The sequence below is a fragment of the Anthonomus grandis genome, chromosome 5 (genome assembly GCF_022605725.1).
Source record: "Anthonomus grandis grandis chromosome 5, icAntGran1.3, whole genome shotgun sequence".
In the NCBI taxonomy this organism is placed as follows: Eukaryota; Metazoa; Arthropoda; class Insecta; order Coleoptera; family Curculionidae; genus Anthonomus; species Anthonomus grandis.
In genome coordinates, this window is record NC_065550.1 from 683,786 (window position 1) to 702,787 (window position 19,002).

Consider the following 19,002-nt stretch of genomic DNA (forward strand, 5'->3'; position numbering starts at 1 on the left):
CGTGAGTCGTTGGTAGATCGCGATATACTTTCCCCTTCAAATAACCCTATAGAAAAAAATCTAAGGGCGTCAAATCAGGTGACCGTGGCGGCCAGTGGACTGCTCCACCGCGACGATCCAACGTCCATTGAAGTCACGATCCAATACTTGGCGCGCAACGCGTAAATAATGTGCAGGACAACCATCATGCTGGTACCAGATATTTAGTCTCACTTCAAAATTGGTAGAATCTCCAGCAAAAAAATACGGTATTTTTGGCCTGTAAGGACAGCATCAATAAAATAAGGTCCTATGACTTTATCATTGATGATGCCACACCAGACATTCGCAGGCCATGGCCGCTGATGTTCTATCGCTCGAATTCACCTGGGATTTTCGACTGCCCAATAATGTATGTTATGATGATTAACTACACCATAGCTTGTAAATGAAGTTTCATCAAATACTTGATAACTGAACGAATACTGTGAACCAAAATAATCTCTCATTTACTTTATTCATCAGTATTTGTTTACAATCGCTTGAAATACCTGGGATAAACACGTGAGATCTGTTCACTATAGAAAATTTTCGCATCATAACAACTTGCATTAATCATTGATCAACAATGCCTTGTCACAACAATATTGAAGAATTGCTGAACCATAGCTATTCCTGTTTCTAAAGTCATTGTCAAGAAAAAAAATTCGTAAAAGAAACAAGAATTAATATCTTGAAAAGGAGAGGTCGTATGTAAAAAAGTGTCAGATGAAAGTTACTTATTTTTTAACCCTAAATGAGATAATATTAAAAACAATAGAGGTTTCTATGCAAAAAAGTGAAGTTGACCTTCATTTGACCTTGAAAACGTCCCCTCAAGATCAAACCAATGACGTCGTTTTATGGCCCTCTGGAAACCATTCAAACTTCACATGAAAGATTTTCTGGATACATGTTTAGTTTTCGAGATATTGCGATGAAAGAAAATGTGCTATATTACGTAAGACAACAAAATCTTGTGTACAAGCATCCTAAAAACTAAAAAATTTCAAATTCACTTTAAATTTCAAATTTCAAACAAACATAACATCTAAAACACTTTACCATAAAATTTACACACATTACCAAAATTAATCATAACAAAACAGATTGAGAAAAAAAAAGCATCTTTTTGATAAATTTCATTAAAAAATAAGTAAAGCTGTCAATAAAACAGAATTTAGAAGAAGCAAATTAAATTATTTAACAGGAAACAAAACTAAAACACTAAAATGATGTCAGAGCACAGGTTAAAAGGTATCATTAAAAAAATCGTCAAGGCTATAATATGCCCTGGATAATAAAAGTGATTTTAATTCCTTTTTGAATTTCTTAACTTCTAAAATTTGTCTGATACATAGAGGAACATGGTTGTAAATTTTTTGCTAAGGTATATAAGTCTGAAGTCTGATGTCTCAAGTTAAATGGACCACCCTGTATATATCATACCTCATCATCATGGTGGTAGAAATCCGAACCGAATTTGCGGCACGAAAATTAGAAAGAATGTTAAGTTTCTAATATAGATATCCTGGTAAGAGTTAGTTTGACTTGAAAGACCAAACACGAAATATGGTACTGATAAATTATTTAAAAAAATATGCCAAACCTTTGGCAAGGAATTTTAATTTTTTGCAGACAGTTGATCATATTGAGTCAAGCAATTCAAAACAAAGTCAAAGAGTCAATTATGTATCAAAGGACATGATACATTGCTCCAGAATCTTCTATCTAAATCGATATAAAGTCTATTGGGCTAACAGAATAATATTTAGAGCCCATGAAAAATACTGATCATTCAAAACAGTTTCTTTAGATTTATCAAACAAAATTAATTGAATATTTATTATTATCATTAAGGACGAGTCTGTGAGCTATGGACACATTGCGTATGCTTTGAAAATCAGTGTTCATGTATCCTTAAATGCCACAGAAATATTATTCGGATTGAAAGAGTAGGTAATAAACTTGCATTTCATTTTGTTATCCACAAATTGACGAAATGTAAAATGTTGAAGAAATTGAGAAAAGTCTACTGTATAGAATCAAAACAGAAGAGGACCCAGCACACTGTCTTCAAGAACAACTTGAGTAATTTTTTTACTTCACAGTTGAAGTTGAAGTCATTGTGCAGAACAGTATTTTCGATTGATAAAATAATTTGAAAAGAACGGCATCCCCAATACCATAATATGTTAACTTAGTTAATAAAAATTGATATTTTATAGCCTTACAAAAATAATGAGGCAACTGCACAAGTTTGCATCTCAAGTCTTAAAAATGTTATCAGATACCGGAAGGAAGGCTGTAGTAGTATTGTGATTCTTACCAACCGTGATTCTTATCAACTGTGATTCTTGAAAAATCAAAATGACACGCAGGCAGAATATTACTCTTATAAAAAAAGAAGTGAGTTATTCAGTTACAACCTTATTTTAGAGAGTACTGGTAAGATACTAATTCGAAATCGTTTAGATTTAATACTAGGTCGAAAATCGTTTGATTTAGAAGGAACTACATAAGCACCTTTTCAGTCCTTTGGAAATGTACCTTTAGTAAGACAACAAGTAGTATTGTAGAAGTCCATACTTAGCAGAGGAGTGGAACTACAAGGGTTAAGGAAACATTTATGAGAAAATGACTTTTTAAGGGAATTATTGACTTTTCCAGACTCCGGTACAATTTCCACAAAATTAAATAATTTGATCTTGATTATAATACTTGGCTATAACATTGCGGAACAGGCCTCTACGATCGGAGCTCTTTAAATATCAAAGAGTTTTTTTGCCACCACGGATCTATATTTCATCGGACCACTTCGATATGATTAAGTTGTACCAGCTTAGAAGCCAGAGTGAGTGTAAATGGGTAAAAGGTTAAACTCATACGTAAAGACAGCAAGGCAGCCCATAGTTTACACCTGCTATATTGTAAAAATGTTGCATTTCCAATCAAATCAAATATGCTTTATTAAATATTTTTGACAAAGCTAAAAAAAATAAACATACAAATATTTAAGAAAGGACGTGTCCACTTTTAGCTGTTGACCTACAAGTAGTGGTACAAACAAACAAATTCGACACAAGTAACATAGGAAAACATAAATGTAATTTATAGTAAAATTATTAAAATAATATTAAATGCATAAAAAAACCAGCAACCACAAAAAAAAAAATTATTAAAATAATAATACTTTTCCTTAAAATTCGTGTTCAAAATATTCATCTACATTATAAAATCCATAGTTAATTAGCATTTTTCCTCATTAGCTTTAAATTTTCCATTTTAATTAATTTAATTTATCAAAATATATTATTTTATTTATGGTCTTTAATTTACGTAATGCTAATTGGTAGAGGGTTAAATAGTTTTTTACTGTGATAAATCACAGATTTCTTTGTTAACGTAGAGTGGGGATTATTAGGTTAATCATGTAAAGGTTAATAATTTTAGAAAATCGTTGAGCTGTACTTTCTATGCATTAAGCAAACAAATTCCCGAATAAAAATATATGGTAATGTATTTTTCAATTACCGCCCCTTGTAAAGAATGGGCGACCGGATTGTCTGGGAGAGAGATGGTAGATATATCGCACTACTGCTCTTTTTTGTAAGATAAATACAGATTTGAATAGAATCGTACGTACTACAAGAGCCTTCCCAATAAACATTTTTGGTTTTATAATATTTGTCGCAACTGTTATATCACCTTCCTTATATACCCTACAGTTATATAAATAGTAACCGAAATATTTCCGTTACTCCTATAAACCTGTTAAAGAGCTTAAATGGGGAGTTTATAAGGGTATCGGCAACCCATACTTGGTAACGTTATAAACGTTTAAGTTGTGAGTCAACAGTAACCAAACTATTTCCGTAACCGTTATAAAACTTACCAGAAGAACCTCTAAAAAACTTAAGCGATATAAGCTAGTGTTGAAAATATTGTGGTTACTCTTATATACTTTGCCTATAAGAGTGTTCAAAATAGTTCTATCACTATTTTCTGTCATATGTCACTTTTCACTTTTCACGTCTTGTCAGATGTTTCTAAATATAAATATGTTTTTTTCTCTGTTATACACATTGGCACACCGTTGTGGCTCTTTTCTGCCTCTCAAAAACAATAATACAATGACTTGTCACTTTGGTGACATGAGAATCATGAGATACTAGGTATAACAAATTAAAAATGGAGGAGACAGAAAATAATTTATTACCTTGAGATAATGGAATTAAGAGTAATTTGTATCTAAAAATGTATGTGTGAATCATTTTTTACTGTAAATGTAACTAATTCACTTCGAAAAAATATAGGAGCCATCAAAATACCTAGTATTTTTTATATTGCATTTAGATATTAATGAAATCATAACCTTTAATTTTTTTAATATTACACAAAATATTATCGGGTGCCTTTGTTTCGTGAAATAGTTAAACCATAAATAGTAAAATCGTGATGATTTTTTACAAAATAAGTGAAATATATTGATTTTTCGGTACTTCTTTTTTTATGTTTATGTTTATTTTTCAAAACAATCATGGCGGAAGTCTAAGTAACGTTATATACCATTTCGAAAGCATTATGTCACTCAAAGAGCTGTTAAATAACTATTAGTCATGGTATATAACTTAACGACCTATAAGACACCTTTATATAACCCTATGACTACAGGCACGCAAGACGTGCCGCGAATAAAAAAATTAAAGACACTCACTTTACTTCAAATAATTAAGTTTTGACCCTAATAAAAAAAATTATATAGTTTAGAAAAAAGACGTATAAGCCAAATAAATATTAAAACATGAATTGACAAAATAAATAAAATATTGATTTGAGCAGTATCATTTTTGTTTCCTTTTAAAACCGTTGATTGATGAGCAATTTTTAAAATTACTAGATTAAACATTATCGCACTTGGCTATGTTATAAATAAATTATCGTTTAAAAAGAGGAGTTTATTTTTTGGAATAATAAACGTGTCATAAAAACGAGTGCTCCTATTATAGATATCAGACTTCTTAATAAGTTTTTATAAAGGTTAATGATTATAAATCACCTTATGGATAAAAGTATTTAGGTGAACTTCAATTTTTTTTGAAATATTAACTACTTCGATTGAATGTAATTCAAGATACATGCTCAAATTTCCTTAGGCCATAGCAGAATTTTTGTCTGGACAGCTGAGGCGACATTTACCACCATTTTATATACAGAGTGTTTTAAATTTGACCCTCAAGATGGGGATCTCGGCATCTATTAGAGATCCGAAGATGGTTAAATTGGGGCAAAGTTGAGAATTTTTGAGCTTAGCAATATGCCGTTTTTTAAACATTCCGAGTGGTTTCGAACATATTCAAAAAAATTTTTCAAAAATCGAGTTTATTTTTTTATGAGTTTGGTTCTTATTCAATTTGAAAATAATTTGCACTTTCGCATTGCCACTTTTTTTGTCCTACATGATGGTGTTTTTAGATTTGTTTATACGACGTTTCGTCTTTTGCCAACCATCATCCTTTGTTTTTTCTTATAGGCGCCATATTTAGTTTTTACATTTTTAAAGTCCTTGCAAAATTCTCTCTTTAATAATATATCACAATATTTGTAATTTTTAAAAACTTGCATTTTTGGAAAATACTAGATTTGGCACAGTAGGCTTTGCATAACCTGACAAGACAATATTTAAACTGTCAATAAATGCACAAATACAAATATAAATCAAATACACCCTTAGAATATTGAAAGGCTAGAATTAGTAAACAACAACTTTGTTTGAGTTCAACATGTGCACATATTCATCGATTCTCTGTTGTCAAGTTTACACGCATTTTTAAAAGAGGAAATTTTCAGCTATATATAAACACATATCATGATGTTAATTTAACTTATTGATGTTAGATTTTGGATTAAAAATAAAAAGTAGAAATAGATATATGTCTTCAAAGCAAAAAAAAAATATAACATTCTTATACCTAAAACTGCTTCGAAAAAAATTGAAATGGCAACACCGCGAGCAAAAGCTGATGTCATCTTGATAAACGGCCTTGTATTTACATTCGCCATTTATGAAGTTCTGTGTTTTTTCTTTAACTTTTGGTTGAAAAAGGATGCAGTTGAGTTTTTTTGTGAACTGTTACGATGGTAAAATCTTGTGCCGCACCATGGGAAAAAGGCAATGTAATCCAATCTTTTCACAAGTAAATACCGATATTATCATAACATCATATTAAGGGACAACCGTCGTCATAAACGTAAAATAATAAAAACTTATTAAGAAATCTATATTAAATATAAAATATTTAATTTCCATAAAAATGCTTTTTATTATATATAAGTATTATATTATATAAGTACCTGAGTAAGTATTGAAGTACGTTAAAAAAACACATAAAGAAATCATAAACGGTAATATTTTTTATAATTTAAAGCATAATCTATTATTAATATATATTTATCATGTGAATATTTTTTGACGACGTCACTGGTAAAGATTACTTGTATCGGTGGAATCAACAATACTATCGAGCGGCGTTGCGATGTTGTTGCCTTTTTCTCCAATATACGTTATCTATATTCATTTAAGTTTGAATGTTGACTGCTTAAAATATGATAGAGTATCTTATCATATTTTATGAAAAGAAATACTTTATATTTTATTAAGAGGAACAGTAGTATTATTTTGTACCTTTCAAAATAAGTGACAAATTTTTATGATATTATTTGGCATCATTGCATCATAGATGTTGCAAGCAAACAAATTGCCCGTAGTGTCATGGTAATGCTAATTTTAGTATTTCAGTTGTTCTAAGGTTACACCATATTATTATTTTCGAAACACCTGTAAATATTGCAACAAAGATTAAATTATAATCGATTTACTCAATAAAAAAACTTCTAATCCAACCTATCACCCAACCTTTCTGTAAGATAATTTGAAACTTGTTGTGTATTATGTGGGGAAGCACCATCATGATGAAATCAAATATAGTAATCTTCTAAACGAATCATGTTATCCAAATGGTCTTTAAAATCTGATCTTAAAAACTGGTTATAAGAATCTGCGTTAAGAGTTCCAATAATCCATCCAGTTTTCAGTTTTCGGAATAATTTTTCATAATTTACAGGCATTTAGCGTAATTTTCTTGTTTTACCAGTCATTTGTAGTAATTTTTTATGTTTTCTAAGCGTTCTTTATAATGACATCAAATTCATTTTCCGATTTATTTTAGAAAATTACGTTAAATGTCTGGAAGAGAGAAGATTACGCAAAAGTCCTAGAAACTATAAAAAAAATTATTGATATCTTTGGAAAACGTACAATTGGAAAACGTACAAATCAAATATTTGAAATAAAATAAAAGTATAATCCAGTTTTTTGGAAAACCCACAGAATTACGCTAAATGTCTGGCAGTCATAAAAAATCACTCCAAGCATCTGGAAAATAGACCAGCTAATTCTAAAAGCCTGGAGTAAAAGAAAATTTTATTTTAAATGCCTGGAATAACTTAAAATTATTTGTTAAGCCTAGAAAGCTTACTAAAAAAGTCTAAAAACATGTTTCTCAAATTAAAAAAATAATTAAAAACGCCAATAATTTACCTTAAAAACCTAAAATTAAACAAAAAAATATTTTAAACGACTGGGAGACATGAAAAGTGACTCCGAAATCCTGGAATAAAAGGAAGGCTTATTCCAAATACTTAGAATATTGATGGCAGAGTTTAGTGTCCCTCAATTACATGGTTAAAATATAAATAGCGAGATTAAGAACGACAAATTAAACCTCAAGTTTTTATTTGACGTATTAAAAAAATTGTTCGATAAACTTGGAAAATTAAAAAAAGATTCCAAAAATTTTTAATTAAAAAAAACAAAAAAAAAATTAAAACCATAATAAGCTAAAATTAAAAGAAATATAATTTCAAATACTCGAAAAACATGGAAAAAAAACTAATCCTGGAATAAAACGATATTTTATTTCAAATGCCTGCAATAATATCAGAATGTTCGGAAAGTCCGGAAAATGTTAAAATTTATTTCAAAAATTTTAAAAATTCTGACTTCAAGAAATTCTAAATTAAATAACTTATTTTAAAACATTAAAATAAAAAGATAAATCTTTTGAAATAATAATGTCCCGAAGTTATCGGGGATTATTTTGTTTACAAATGCATTTACTATTTGTATTAAAAATACCACAGTTTGTAAATGTAGTTTCATCGGTCCATATCACATTATCAAGAAAATTGGGATAAACAGTTTTTGAGCTAAATTAATTTTAAATGGTTTCTTATACGCTTTTTTAAGTTGTCTACAAGCACTTGTATGAGGGACAATATTATTTTGGGAAACTTTCGGTGTAGATTTCTCTGGGTTCACATTTAGCTGCAAAGTATTTTTCTTATGTAGCGCAATAAGCACAAAAATCGCTAATCAATACCTCAGTCGGTAAGTTTTCTTAAGTTTCTTCATCTATTCTATTTCCATATTTACTTTTTAGCTTATTAAAAGAACCAAACATACCAAGATGTTTATTAAAAGTTTTAAGTGAAGTACGGAGCGGTTGCTGTCGCTTCGAATACATCTAGAAAAAATACAACACAACTACAACCACACTTCTGACGTTTTAATGCCATTTGTATCGTACTTATCAGGATTTATGAAAAACAAGAAAACAATCCTAGGAATCAGCCATCGAACTTCAAAATCCAAAACACCGGCTAATGCAAGATCGATGTAGTTCCAGTCATAAATAGTTATTTAATGAGACACTAATGGTGGGGACTCGAAAAAGGTGCCAACAACATGGCTGGGAACCCCGACTGAAGGAAGCAAGGCCGGCAGAGGGGTTTTAGGCGTCATCGAGCGTAAGCACGCACCGAACCCTCGACTCTGATTCTTGGCTTTTGAATATTTTGATAAGACTAATTCTGTCTTTTGCGTTAAAGTTTGTAATTTTAAGAAAAATAGAGTTAAGTTGTTTATAAAAAAAAGGGTTTTTTTATTGTAATTCTTACATACTTATAATAAATTTTAATCCAATCTTTTCCTTTCTTTATCCGTAAAAGTCATAATTGCTTAAATTATTAGTAAAATACCTGTCTCTTTGTACTACAATACTAACAAAACATATGTCAGTTTATAATAGTCTACTGCGGCAAATTTAGTTTCTTTCCAAAAATTCGGGTTTTTACAAAACATAGATATTACTTGTAAACAAGGTAATTTTGCACACATTTCAAAAATGTAAAAATCCAATGTAACTTCCATTAGAAAAAACAGAGTTGATGATGGTTGGCAAAAGACGAAAAGTCGTATTAAAAATCCAGAAACCCATCATGAAGCACGAAAAAAGTAGCAATGTAAAAGTGCAAATTATTTTAAAATCGGATAAAAAATAAGCTCACAAAAAATTAAATTGATTTTTAAAAACTCAAAAATTCTCAATTTCGCCCCAATTTAACGATCTCCGTATGATTCCGAGATCTCCATGTTGAGGGTCAATGTTGAAACACCCTGTATAAATACATGACAAGAGACTTTTTATGAACTAAAATTAACAAAAACAAAAATATATAATTTACTTGCCTTGTTCCCAGATATAATATACTTATTCGTGCAAGGTTGGACGACTAATTGTCCAGATTTGCTTTCGGGCCAGCAATAATAACCGTCAAACACTCTTGGACACCCATCGTCCGACGTATTCGCGAAATTGAAAAAACACTCATTTTTTATGAGTCCCAAAATATGTTTCACCTTTTTTCCGTGTTCGTTATCTGTGGTTTTGCTTGGCATGTTGTTTTCGAACTGTTTAGTATTGAACGAAAAGCGATCTGACGGGCGTACGAACGGATTTCAATATCCATATGGTTGTTTGTTCTTTGTGGTGACGGATAATACGATTAAAATATAACAAAGACGTTTTAACTTTTTGTTTGTAATAATAATATATAAGCAACGATTTTGTTTTATTTATGTCGGTAAACAATTTCGCGTGTCAATATTGGTAAATCCCTTTATCTGATTAATAGGTGCGGTTGTTTTGTCGCCCTTGCCCTTTGTTTGCGTTTTTTTCACTATCGATACATTGAGTTATCACATAAATATATAAAAATGAAATTTAACGCTTCCAATTTTATTCATTGGTATTGTAGACACGATTCGGCAAACACTATAGAGGGTGTCCAAAATTTATATACTCTTTTTATTTAGAATTGACCATAGAATTATAGCACTATTTGATTCTGGAACTAGTTTATCTATGGTGGGTTCTGAAAGAATTAAGATTTTGAGAAAATTAAAATTGAAAATTCAGCCAATTTAAAACTATTATATTTGTTCAGCCGATGGTGTAGAACAAGAAGTTTCTGGTTTTACAAATCTGCCAATTTTTCTTTAGACTTTAGGCAATAATTATATTAGGTAATGTAGAAGCATCAAAAAAAAGATAAACATCTTCTTTGGCCTAAATTGTATTCTCTGGAACATCTTCCTTCCTGACCAAAAGGCTCAGGCACAATTATTTTGGATTCCTTTAAAGAAATTGATAGTAAGAACCGATTGGGGAGCACAAATAAAATCAAATTGACTATATAGATACGGGTGACCACCCTGTATTTAAAAAGAAGCCCTATTTACATTAATAATAATAATAATATGTCTTTATTTAAAACAATATATATATAGTTGTAATAACCGTAATAAAATAATAGTAGTAGAGACAAGTAATATTAATCCTTGATGCTTATCTCATTTCAAATAAAAATAAAGATTTATAAAACAAGTAAAAAATTGGCCATGATTCATTTATTCTTTGTTGTGTGACGTATGCCAATTATGATATTTATTAATCATTCATGTTAAATAAATTTGTGTCAAAATGAATTACTTTCAGCGAGAATTAGTAAATATGATTAAGTTATAGGTGAATGCCTTGGGAGCAGTTTTTTGGCCTTAAGAGTTTATTAGGAAAAATTTCCTAATAACCGACATCCTGTAAATAGGATGTTGAAGAGCTTAAAAGAACGATTCGAGCATACTGGAAGCGTAGAGTACAAAAAGCAAACTAGAACGAAAATGGTTTTAAATGAAGAAATTTGGCAATCAGCACGTCGGTTGTAGAAACACTGGAAAGTAAGAATTTAGAAATATCGAAATCGTCCGTGGGAAAATGTTTTTAAAAAAACAAATATCATCCCTATCATGCTCAGTTACATCAAGAACTTGTCAAAAATGATTTTGAAAAAAGAATAACTTTTTGTCAATCGGCATAAAATCACACAGCAGACAATGATAATTTTTTAAAATTTGTAAAATTTTAAAATTTGTGCCCTTCACTGATAAATGTACGTTCCACAGAAATGATTTTGTGAACCGACATAACTTTCATTTTTAAGAGACAGAAGATCGCCATCGAGTTTTTATCAATAAATTTCAACACACATGAAACATGGATTGGAAGGCTAGGTTAGTTATTAAAATTAACTTTTGTATACATATTTATAAAACTGGAGTAATGTTAGCAACGGAATACCAGCAATGTCGAAGCGGCGCTTATAAAAATTGATAGCTTACTCAATACATTCAACACTTTAGATGCATTATAACTTCCATTAAATGCATTTTCTCAACGCAAAAAATTCCGCTTTACTAATTTTGTTATGTCGGCACAATTAAAAAAAATATTTATTTATTTATTTATTTATTTACTTACATCACTCAACAGAGAACGTCCAATAATAGAGTGGAAACGATGTATATAAACATGAAATCATCTTCATCTTATCAAAATAAAATTAATATTACAGATATGATAAATTATTAATAAATATATAAAAAGAAGAAAACAAGATTATCTAAACTAAGCGAATTCTTTTAATTTCAGCTAGGCTACAGTTAAATATATCGCATTGATTCTGTATAGAGTTGTATGTATTGCAAGCCCTACTGATAGGCGAAAATTTTGTAATGTTGGTTCGAGGTATTGAAAGGTAAAAAGTTTGAGAACTGCGAACTGGTAGCCGAGGAGTGTGTAAATTTAGAAGTTGCAAGATCTTTGGCGAGTCAATTACGCCATTAATTAATTTATATAAGAACTGTAAATCTGCCGAATCCCTTCTTTCCTGTAAAGACTTTACCTGAAATCTTTCAAGCAAACGATCATGTGAAAAGCAGATTTCCGGGTACACTCTTTCGCATTTAAACCAAAGGAATTTAAGAAATTTTCGCTGTATATTTTCAAGCTCTTGAATATGGTTTTGATAATGTGGCGACCAGACTTGGGAAGAATATTCCAAAATTGAACGAACATAGGTAAAGTACAGGAGTTTAATGCTAGAGATATTCTCAAAGAATGGAGAGTTCCTGATAACAAAACCCAGCATTTTATAACTTCTTTTTATGATATCTTCGATATGAAAACTAAATGAAAGTGAGCTATCAAAAATGACTCCCAAGTCTTTGAAGTGGGTTGATCTTGGTAGTATCACTTTATCAATTTTGTATTGGTAAGTAACACAGTTCTTTTTTAAGGAGTAGGAGACTACACAGCATTTAGAGGCAAGTTGTTATTCTTGCACCATTCATTCACTGCATTAATGGCTGCTTGGAGATTAATGCTGTCCTCAATAGTATCAATTCTACAGTATAATTTATTATCATCACAGTATAATAAGCTGTTTACTTCTAGGTCCTTAGAAATGGTATTAATAAATGAGTTGAAAAGTAGAAGTCCCAATATGGAACCTTGTGGTACGCCTGAGGGAGCGACTATTTCAGGTGAGCTGTGTCCAAAGCATTCAACATGTTGAGGACGTTTAGTGAGATAAGAAGAGATCAGGGAAGTTAAACAAGATGAAAACCCAAATTGGTCAGAAAGATTTGATATAAGAATGGAATGGTCAAGACGGATCATTTATAGATTCTCAAATAAATTCCGTGATCGTAACAAGATTAGTCGTAGTGGATCTGCCCTTCATGAAGCCATGCTGTCTAGTGTCTATAAGATGTTTTATAGGAAAGTATAATGCTGAATGAAGGACCCGCTCAAAAACTGTAGAAAAGTGTAACTGGCCGATAATTATCGTTTTATATATTTTTTTATGAACAGGAATAATTTTAGATTTTTTCCAGAGCAGAGGAAATTCTCCAGTTCTGAGGGCAAGATTAAACAATGTTGTTAGGGGTTTACAAAAAGCATACGCACAGTCAGATATAAGAAATGCAGGTATTTTATCGGGACCAACTATAGCTTTGGGCTTAACAGATTTTAAAGCACTTAGTACTTCATTTTCTGTGAAAGATGTGATGTTAATAGTATCACAATGTGAATACTTGATTTCATTTATCTTCTGTCAGAAGCACATCCCGCTTCTGTTGTATGAGTCATAAAAAAATTGAGCAAAGGTGTCTGCTATTTTTTGGGGGTCAGTTAGGAGAGAACCAGTTTGATCATACATATTAAATGGCATAGAACTGTTTTTTTGTGAACCTAAAATCAATTTCCAAAAGTTGTTTGGTTGTGTTGGAAGATTTTGCTCAAGATTAGAGCAGTAGGATTTATATGAGTGATCATGCTTGCATGAGATGTCTGCTTTTATTTGTATGCACAAGTTGCGAAAGTTACTTAAGTCCTGTTGATTGGCAGAACGCTTATATTTTTTTCAGGCTCTATGTTTTTGCTTAATTAGTCTTAATATTTGTGGAGTAAACCATGTCGGATATGTGCGCTTTCTCTTCGAAGTTTTAGGAACGTATTTATCTAGATAAGAATTAGATTTATCTAGAAAAAATTATCTGATAAAGAAGTTATAATGCATCTAAAGTTTTGCATGTGTTGAGTAAACTATCAATTTTTATAAGCGCCGCTTCGACATCGCGCGCGACTCGTGAGCCGGCAACCGCCGTTGGTAACATTACTCCGGTATTTATAAAACTTTATACTGGATAAATCCTACTGGATGACCTTCTAGGTGGCCGGAATTAACGCCTCTGGATTTCTTCTTGTGGGGAAGTGTTAAATCCGAAGTTTATCTTATTAAACCCTCAACTAGGGAAGATCTGGTGAAGCGCATACAAGAGTCTTTTAGACGTGTTACGTCTGTTACGCTTCGTGCTTTTAAAAGATCTTTCGCACGTAGGGCTAATTTGTTTTTGGAGCAAAATAGTAGACATTTTGAGCAATTTTTGTGCTACAACTTTTTTATAATGTTTTTGGTGAATTCTTGATATAACTGAATTTAATGGGACTGATATTTATTTTTCTTGTAATATTTTCCTACGGACGATTTCCTTATTTGTTTTACTCTAATTTTCGGATTTTCTACAACCGACTTGGCTACTTTTTAAAATTAGTTTGGTTGATACAGGGTGTCGCAAAAAAGCGTAGTACATAATTTGATTTTTTTTTAAAGAATTAACGGCATTATTAGTAAAAGTTCGCTCGAACAGAGTCGTGGAATGATGCGGCATGGTCAAGATATGGGATCTAATATTTCGAGTGTGAACCTGGTTTCTTGGTATTAACTTTTCAAAAAGATATTCAAGACTTTGACTAACATATAATCGGTAAAGAAAAGTAAAATATTTGAATAGATAAGGTAGCGTTAACCACCTCAACTGAAATATAGAGTCTGATACATGATCAAACTTTACAGCAAGTATTCTGCACGCGTTGCAGGCGGTAACGATTTATTTGGTCTAAGCAAGAATAACAAACTATAAGGTAGTAATTTAAAATGGACAAAACAAAAGCCACTACGAGTTTCTTCCTAGTTTTAAAATTTAAAATGTGTCTATTGGAATAAAGCATACGCATGCGTAAATAACACCTCTGCAGAATAATACTCTTCTGTTCACTAACAAAGTAACTGTACTTGTTCCTTAAACCTTAAAGAATTGTCCATTATCAGTCCCAGAACCTTCACAATATCAGAGAACAAAATAGTTATCCAATTGAATGTGAATAGCTTCCATTATATTTTTATGTGATCCTCGGTTTGAAAACAAAACCATTTTTGTTTTATTAGGATTAATGACAAGGTTATGCTCTTTTGAAAATTGATTTATTACGATCAGATCAGCGTTAATAGTATCAGCCACGTTATCAAAATTAGCAGAGTCAAAATAATGTATGTATTGACTGTCATCAGCATACTGATGTATTTCAGAATCTTCAACTAGACCGGGTAAATCTGAAGTATACATCAGAAATAATAATGGACCTAGGATCGACCCTTGTAGGACACCAGAAATAATATTTTTCGAAGCAGAATATTCATTATTCACTCTCACTTTTTGGGTTCTACGCCATAAGTAGGGGAGAAGGGGGCACGTTTGAACGTGGGGTACATTTAAATTTCATTCAAATTTCCCGCCTCTGACGCGATAATCGTTTAAAAACGGCACGTGGTTGAAGTAACTAGTGCAAGAGGGCAACTGTATTGTGCAGCGGCTTCCACGACTTGTTGTATCGCAAATACGAATAAACTTTGTTTTTCAACTTTTTTCTTGTAATATTTTGCACAAGGGGTATCTTTGAACTTTAAAATGGGGCACTGTTGAACATTGTTCAAAGGTACCCCATTAGTAGTAAAAAATGTTTCTAAGTAGCATTGTTTTTCCAGATTTGCAAATCACGATGGTAAGACAATATAAGAGGAAGAAGGAAACTGGGTTTACTGAGGAAGACATGGAGAAGGCGATAGCGGCTGTAAAAGAAAAAGAAATGTCTTTAAGAAAAGCTGCAGAAGTTTACGGCGTAAAACTTACTGCTTTGTTTTACCGCTTGAAAAAACAACCCAGGGAGCAGGTTTTTTTTTCTCTAAGCATACATTCAGACAAGTGTTTAATAATGATCAAGAACTTATGTTGGTAAAATATATTTTAACGTGTTCTAAACTACAATATGACTTATCGTATAAATCTGAGGGTATTGGCATTTGATTATGCAAAAGCCATGTCTAAAAAATATCCACCTAGTTGGGATACTAACAAATGGCAGGATTAGATTGGGTTCAAGGGTTTATGAAACGCAATCAAAATCTTAGTCTCCGAAGGCCTGAAAACACGAGTATATGTCACGTGTTACGGCATTTAACCAAACCGCATTAACAGAGTTTCAAGATAATCTTGTGCGCTGTTACGAAAAAAACAATTTTCCTGCACATAAAATTTTTAACTTGGATGAAACGGGTAAAACCACTGTTGTAGATGAGCCAAACATTATTGCTGAGAAGGGAACTAAGCAAGTGGACCAAGTTACTGATGGAAATAGTTTATCACCAGTTTTTATATTCCCACGAGCTAGATATCATGACAGTTTCCTCACAGGTGCTCCAGCTGGAAGCATAGGACTAATAAACAATCCTCCTAGCAGTTGGATGATAAAAACGTTATTTATAAAAGTTCTGGGACATATAAAATCTTTTACAAAATGTACCCAAAGTGAAAAAAATTTAATAATAATGGACAACCACGAATCCCACTGCTCGCTAAATGCCATTAAATTTGCAAAAGAAAATGGCTTGAGGATGGTCACTATACCGCCTCATTGTAGTCATCGCCTTCAGCCACTGAACGTTTCAATAATGGCTCCTTTTAAAGCTAAATTAAAAATAGCGCAACATGATTATTGAATTTCGAATCCCGGAAAAGCCATAACAATACATGACCTGGCTGGGCTGGCAAATATAGCTATTCAAGCATCATACACTCCAAAAAACATAATATCTGGTTTTCAAAAAACAGGGATCTGGCCGTTAAATAGAAATATTTTTTCAGATAGTGACTTTGTTGCAGCAGGAAAAGCATCTACTAATGATGTTGCTGAAATACCAAAGGAACAAAATTACTCTCTACCGTCTACTTCAACTGCAGCTCCGATCACTTCTGTAGTATCAGCTTCCACGACTTTATTAATTGAACCTGAAGTAATATCTCCTGAGGTAGTCAGACCATTTCCCGATATTTGTTCGACTTCCAAAAAGCGTCGCCAAAGTCACAAAACAAAAAAGTCTCTGTTTCTTACAGATACACCGATTAAAGATGCCATTAAAGCCGAAGCAGTTCCTCGGGAAGCTAAGAAAAGAGTACAAACGGTAGCCAAGAAGTTAAGAGTGAAGAGAGCAATATTGGCAGATAGTGACTCATCATGTAATGATGCCATATCCCTACAAGATGATTCTGAAAATGAGTTCGAGCTGTCAAGGTCATCTGATGAAAATGAAGATTCGCCAAATTTGTCGTCGGATGTACAAATTGACGATTATGTTGTAGTCCGATTTTGCACTAAGAAAACATTAGTTCACTACGTAGGAAAAATTATAGGGCAAAAAGAAGATATATCATTAAATTTTTAAGGAAAAAAGGACGGAAATTTTATTATCCCGCAGTCGAAGATTTAAGCACAGTAGCGTCTATGGATGTAATTAAGAAATTACCTGTTCCGCATCAAAAAGGTACTGAGAGGACATCTTCATTACTGGAGTTTAAGCTGCAATTTAATAAATTTAATTTACGATAGATTTTTTGTTATAAAAATCAATAAAACTTCCAATATATATATGTACTGTTTATTTGTGCCCCTTTGCCTGTTCAAATATACCCCACAGCTGTAGTACATTTGAACAGTATGACATTTATTGTTTATTTGAGTGTCAAACAAAACACACTAAAATTTCAATAGTTTTTTCAGTCCGAGCTTAAAGTAAACATATTCTACATCTGGAAAAGCTGTTCCTCACTTTTATATTGGAATTTAAATTTTTTCAGGACTTGAATTTTAGTAAATATGTTCAAAAGTGCCCCCTTCTCCCCTAAGTTTTAAAAAAGGACAAAACAACATCACTACAGCCATAATATTTCAGTTTCGCTACAAGCAAATCATGATCGATGACATCAAATGCTTTCGAGAAATCAAGAGCTATCATAATGGCTGAAATCTTTTTGTCTAGAGCTCGCATGATATTATCGGTGACGTTTAGAAGGGTACTAGCTGTACTATGATGTTTCCTAAAGCCAGACTGATGGGAAGGGAGGATATTATTTGACATTAAAAATGATGACAGCTGCATATAGACTATTCTTTCGAGAACCTTGGAGATTACAGGAAGCAAACTTATCGGCCGCAAATCTTGAACACTTTCAGGACTGGAGGATTTAGGGATCAGACCGACTCACGCTAGGCCCTGGGAAAATACCCTATCTTCAAACAACAATTTATAACATGAATGACATGATCCAGAATATCAGCGAGACATAAGTGTAACATACTTCAAGTTATGTTATCCGCACCAGAGGCATTGGACATAATATTTTTTGCAGTTTTTTCGACAGTATTTTGGTCTACTAAAGGAAAATTAAAATTATCTTCGGCAAATTTATTACTGGAGTAGAAGTTAATTTTGTTTAAACATTTATCAGATTTATTAAAGACGCTTACAAAGAGATCATTTATTTGATTTGGATCAGATATATTAGACAGTAGCTCGTTATTTTTGGTTATTTTAATATTTAAAGTTTCTAGACTTGTCCAAAGTGTTTTACCAGTTTTGTCACTCTCCAAGCTTGCAAAATATGCAGCTTTTTCTCGTCTTATTGATGCCAATGCAAAATTACGACAGCCTTATCACGTTCCTTTAAAATAAGTCTTAAAGTGTCTGTCAACCAGAGAGCTGACTTTTTACTAACTATTATAGTTCTGTAGGGTGCGTGAATATTAAATAAACAATTAATATTTTGTTCTAAATATTGAAATTTTTTATTTATTACATTCTCCCTATATGCAAGAAATTATTAATAAAAAAATTGATTCCATACTCGAGTTAGGTCTGAACGAAAAATCACAAAGTCCTTGGTGTTAACACACCCTTCTTGTTAAAAAACCAAAAGGTGAAATGCGTTTCTGTTTTGATGGTCGTTGTCTTAAATAATGTGACTAAACATGGTAGTTTTCCATTCAACCAAATTTTAAATAACTTAAG

The 19,002-nt window shown here is 31.8% G+C and overlaps 1 protein-coding gene across 5 annotated transcripts in view; it reads right to left on the bottom strand.

Moving 5' to 3' along the window:
- LOC126736033 (vasoactive intestinal polypeptide receptor-like) overlaps window positions 1–19,002 on the bottom strand; it is an 83,583-nt gene that overhangs the window by 45,865 nt on the left and 18,716 nt on the right. The window contains exon 1 of one of the 5 annotated variants that reach the window (XM_050440225.1): window positions 9,608–9,899. The exons of 3 other annotated variants lie outside the window; for them this stretch is intronic. In XM_050440225.1, coding sequence (XP_050296182.1) covers window positions 9,608–9,817 — 210 coding nt within the window. In that variant the 5' untranslated portion in view covers window positions 9,818–9,899. Of the gene's footprint in view, window positions 1–3,913; window positions 4,144–9,607; window positions 9,900–19,002 lie in introns of those variants that run through there. One more of the 5 variants, XM_050440226.1, reaches the window with a different exon arrangement.